The sequence below is a fragment of the Eptatretus burgeri genome, chromosome 13 (genome assembly GCF_056783735.1).
Source record: "Eptatretus burgeri isolate ZD-2024b chromosome 13, Ebu_testis_v1, whole genome shotgun sequence".
Classification (NCBI taxonomy): Eukaryota; Metazoa; Chordata; class Myxini; order Myxiniformes; family Myxinidae; genus Eptatretus; species Eptatretus burgeri.
The window spans coordinates 9,985,916-9,990,915 of NC_140973.1; the positions used below are offsets into that span (position 1 = coordinate 9,985,916).

The window sequence follows — 5,000 nt, forward strand, 5'->3', positions numbered from 1 at the left end:
AAATGTCTCGAGCAAAGACGTTGCACCTGTATGACACTCTTCGTCTGGTGCCAAAGTTCAACAATTTTCGTCCGTTGTTGTACGGTCAGTCTTGGCATTTTTCTGGCGCTTTCTTGGTATCAAAATAAACTTCAGAGTCTCTGCAACAAGAAATGAAGCATTAGTGACAAAATTACTGCATTTTTGGATCAAACGAAGCATTTTAAAACTTGTATATTTTTTGGGACACCCTATATATACCTATCAGGGATCAAAATACATGGGGGTGGTGGGTGAAGGCTCCAACATAGCAGTCAAAGAATCTAAGACGGGAGTGAAAAAATTCTAAATATCGAGAGAAAAGTCGTCGCGTACATATCGGCATGCATTATGACAAGTTGAAGACCATACAAGCAAGTTTACTGTGTCGGCAATATAATTTCCATTCCCTGCTCCACAAACGATTGCTAGTGATGTGTTTGCGGGTATGGACATGTTGTTTATTTCTCACACTGGGCGTATACAAAAAATAGTAGCACAATCGCACGTGCACTTTGCAGCTTCGTCGACGAAAAAGGCTGGCCTGCTACGGTCTCTTGCGGCGCAGCCCTGGAGCACAGCGAGCCAGGTTGTGGGTTACCATACATTATCTCGCATATTATACGACAGCATGGTGCATGCTCGAATCGGAATCACGATGGAGCGCTTTCTGATTCGACCGAAACCTGTGCAAACCACGGGCACGACGGAATCCTCAAAGGTTCCTTCAAGCTCATCTTCTGAAACACAAGACATCATCTCCTGTCAAGAAGAGGAAGAAGAAGAAGCCGGTTTCCAATGGCAGCACCATAAATGCGTGAATAAATAATTGTAAAAGCCATTCAAACTTTAAAATGGCATTTCAGAACTGTAAATACTCATGCTATCCATTTTCAAAAACTGCAAAAATGTCAATGAAAAGAAGAAAACCCTAAAAAATTCAACGCAAATACAGAAGGTCATGTTACTGCATCACCGAACAAAGATTCAGTGAATATGAAAAAGGAACTTCTGAAAATCAAAAGTAGCCCTGAAAAAAAAATTAACCTTGGCAGTCTTTTTCTCAAAAAGATCCCTCAAAATAGTTCTTTAATTTTTAGCCCTGATGCATATGTATCACCCTTATGACATCTCCATGCACCCTCCCCCCCCCCAACCAACTCAGAAAAATTGACTCGATAAACTGATAGATTGGATTAAGTGGCGTCGATGTCGTGCCGGCGTGATTTTGACCTGGCCTCCTTCAGCATGAAAGTTCGTCGAAATTAATATCCCTTAAAGATTAGGAAATACCCACGAAGCATGGATAATGTGGAGAGATTGCAGTAGTTCCTGGGTTGGAAATTTTATCGGAAAGTATCCTACCGGTCACTTTGTTCCATTCTGGGAGCAAATGCGACTGCCGTCACAGCGTCTCTCGCAGTGTGAACAGAAGAGCATTGTTGGACTGAGCCGAGAGGTGGAATCGGTTGTTCTTGCCCTTCCTTCCACACAACCACCTGTAAGCAAATCATTCAAGTTATTCTGTCATGTCAAATCATTAATCCTTCATTTACCTGGTCTTAACTGTTCCACTTGTAACACAACCTTCACATTCCAATTCTCTTTTTTTTATCTGACCTGAAAGATAACTTTCACCTTCTTACATTAAATGTGATAAACCTGAACCCCTCCATCATCTTGCTCTTCCATGAGCCTCGATCCTGGAGATATATATATATATATATATATATATATATATATATATATATATATATATATATATATATATATATATATATATTGAGAGAGGGGGAGAGAGAGAGAGAGAGAGAGGGGGAGAGAATATATATATATATATGTATATGTATATATATATATATATATATATATACATATACATATATATATATATATATATCCATATATAAATATGTCAATATATAATCTTCTTCTTCTTCTTCTTCTTTTGGCTGCTCCCATTCGGGGTCGCCAGAGCGGATCATCCGTATGATCCGCATCGTGATTTGGCACATGTTTTACACTGGATGCCCTTCCTGATGCAACCCTGGTCGCCTCTTACGACACAGGAATATGGTACACCTATTTTAACCGGGGTATACACCGGCCCAGTACACTGGTACTCATTTCGCCGACCTCGGAAGGATGACAGGCTGAGTCAACCCCCTGGTGTTTTCGACTTGGTATATCTATACATATATATATATATATATATATATATATATATATATATATATATATATACATATATATATATATATATATATATATATATATACATACATACATATAATAATTCAATGTCCCAACGGGGCTTGAACTCAGGAGCTTTTGGGTCCCAAGCCACTGCCCGAACCACTGCGCCAACACCAGGCTTTATATATATATATATTTTTATATATATTATATATATATATATATATATATATATATATATATATATATATATATATATATATATATATATATATATATATATATATATATATATATCTCTATATAGAGATACAGAGATATAGAGATCTCTATATAGAGATACAGAGATATAGAGATACAGAGATATAGAGATATAGAGATCTCCATATAGAGATGCAGATATATATATATATATATATATATATATATATATATATATATATATATATATATATATATATATATATATATATATATATATATATATATATCCCTGTGTCGTAAGAGGCGACCAGGGTTGCGTCAGGAAGGGCATCCGGCGTAAAACATGTGCCAAATCACAATGCGGATCATACGGATGATCCGCTGTGGCGACTAACGGGAGCAGCCGAAAGCAGAAGAAGAAGATATATATATATATACATATATATCCATATATATATATATATATATATATATATATATATATATATATATATATATATATATCTTCTCTTCTTCCTCTTTCGGCTTGCTCCCGCTAGGGGTCGCCACAGCGGACCAACTGTCTCCATTTTGCTCTATCCTCCACATCTTCCATTGACACTCCAACCACCCGCATGTCCGCCCTCACCGCATCCATGAACCTCTTCTTTGGCCTTCCTCTTCTCCTCCTGCCTGGCGGCTCCATCTTCAACATCCTTCTCCCGATATACTCCGTTTCCCTCCTGTGCACATGTCCAAACCATCTCAATCTCGCCTCTCTCACTTTGTCTCCAAACCGTCCTACCTGCGCTGTCCCTCTAATACACTCATTTCTTATCCTATCCATCCTCGTCACTCCCAACGAGAATCGCAGCATCTTTAACTCTGCCACCTCCAGCTCTGCTTCCTGTCTTTTTGTTAGCGCCACCGCCTCCAAACCATACAACATAGCTGGTCTCACTACCGTCTTGTATACTTTCCCCTTCACTCTTGCAGCTACCCTTCTGTCACAAATCACTCCTGCAACTCTTCTCCACCCACTCCATCCTGCCTGCACTCTCTTTTTCACTTCTCTCCCACACTCTCCGTTACTTTGGACAGTTGATCCCAAGTATTTAAACCAATCCACCTTCCCCACCTCAACTCCTTGCAACTGCACCATACCACCACCCTCCCTCTCATTTACGCACATGTACTCCGTCTTACTCCTACTGACTAACATTCCCCTTCTCTCCAGTGCGTACCTCCACCTCTCAAGGCTCGATTCAGCCTGCTCCCTACTCTCCCTACAGATCATGATGTCATCCGCGAACATCATGGTCCATGGAGACTCCAGTCTGATCTCGTCCGTCAACCTGTCCATCACCATTGCAAACAGGAAAGGGCTCAGAGTCGATCCTTGGTGCAATCCCACTTTAACCTTAAACCGGTCCGTCATTCCTACCGCACACCTCACCGCTGTCACACTGTCCTCATACATATCCTGCACGATCCTCACATACTTCTCCACCACTCCCGACTTCCTCATACAATGCCACAACTCCTCTCTTGGCACCCTATCATAAGCTTTCTCTAAATCCACAAACACACAATGTAACTCTTTCTGGCCTTCCCTATACTTCTCCATCAACATTCTCAAAGCAAACATCGCATCAGTGGTGCTCTTTCCTGGCATAAACCCATATTGCTGCTCACAGATCGTCACCTCTCCTCTCAACCGAGCTTCCACTACTCTTTCCCACAACTTCATGGTGTGGCTTAACAACTTTATCCCTCTGTAATTTCCACAGCTCTGCACATCACCCTTATTCTTGAAAATCGGAATCAGTACACTTAATCTCCACTCCTCCGGCATCCTCTCACTTTCCAAGACTTTATTAAACAATCTGGTTAACAACCCCACTGCCATCCCTCCTAAGCACTTCCATGCCTCCACTGGTATACCATCTGGGCCAACCGCCTTTCCACTTTTCATCTTCTTCATAGCAGTCCTCACTTCATCCTTACTGATCCACCCCACTTCCAGATTCACTATCTCCACCTCTTCCAACCTTCTCTCTCTCTCATTTTCTTCATTCATCAGCTCCTCAAAGTACTCCATCCACCTTCTCAACACACTCTCCTCGCTCGTCAGCACATTCCCATTTGCGTCCTTTATCACCCGAACCTGCAGCACATCCTTCCCAGCTCGGTCCCTCTGTCTTGCCAATCGGTATAAATCCTTTTCCCCTTCTTTTGTATCCAGCTTCTCATACAGCTCGTCATATGCCTTTTCCTTGGCCTTTGCCACCTCTCTTTTTGCTTTTCGACGCCACTCCTTGTACTCCTGCCGACTTTCTTCATCTCTCTGACTATCCCACTTCTTTTTAGCCAACCCCTTCTTCCTTATACTTTCCTGTACTTCCTCATTCCACCACCAAGTCTCCTTATCTTCCTTCCTCTGTCCAGATGTCACACCAAGTACCTTCCGAGCTATCTCCCTCACAACTTCTGCTGTCGTTGCCCAATCATCCCACCCATCTTTACCACCATCCAGCGCCTGTCTCACCTCCTCCCTAAATTTCACGCAACAGTCTTCCTCCTTCAGCTTCCACCATCTGGTC

At 41.6% G+C, this 5,000-nt stretch overlaps 1 protein-coding gene across 5 annotated transcripts in view; it reads right to left on the reverse strand.

The window, feature by feature from the left end:
- The window catches only part of ELP2 (elongator acetyltransferase complex subunit 2), an 87,431-nt gene that overhangs the window by 3,611 nt on the left and 78,820 nt on the right, over window positions 1–5,000 (reverse strand). For 2 of the 5 annotated variants that reach the window (XM_085851065.1, XM_085851064.1), the window contains exon 20: window positions 1,384–1,517. In XM_085851065.1, the coding sequence (XP_085707191.1) occupies window positions 1,384–1,517 (134 nt within the window). The other 3 variants (XR_015050515.1, XM_085851067.1, XM_085851066.1) reach the window with 3 other exon arrangements.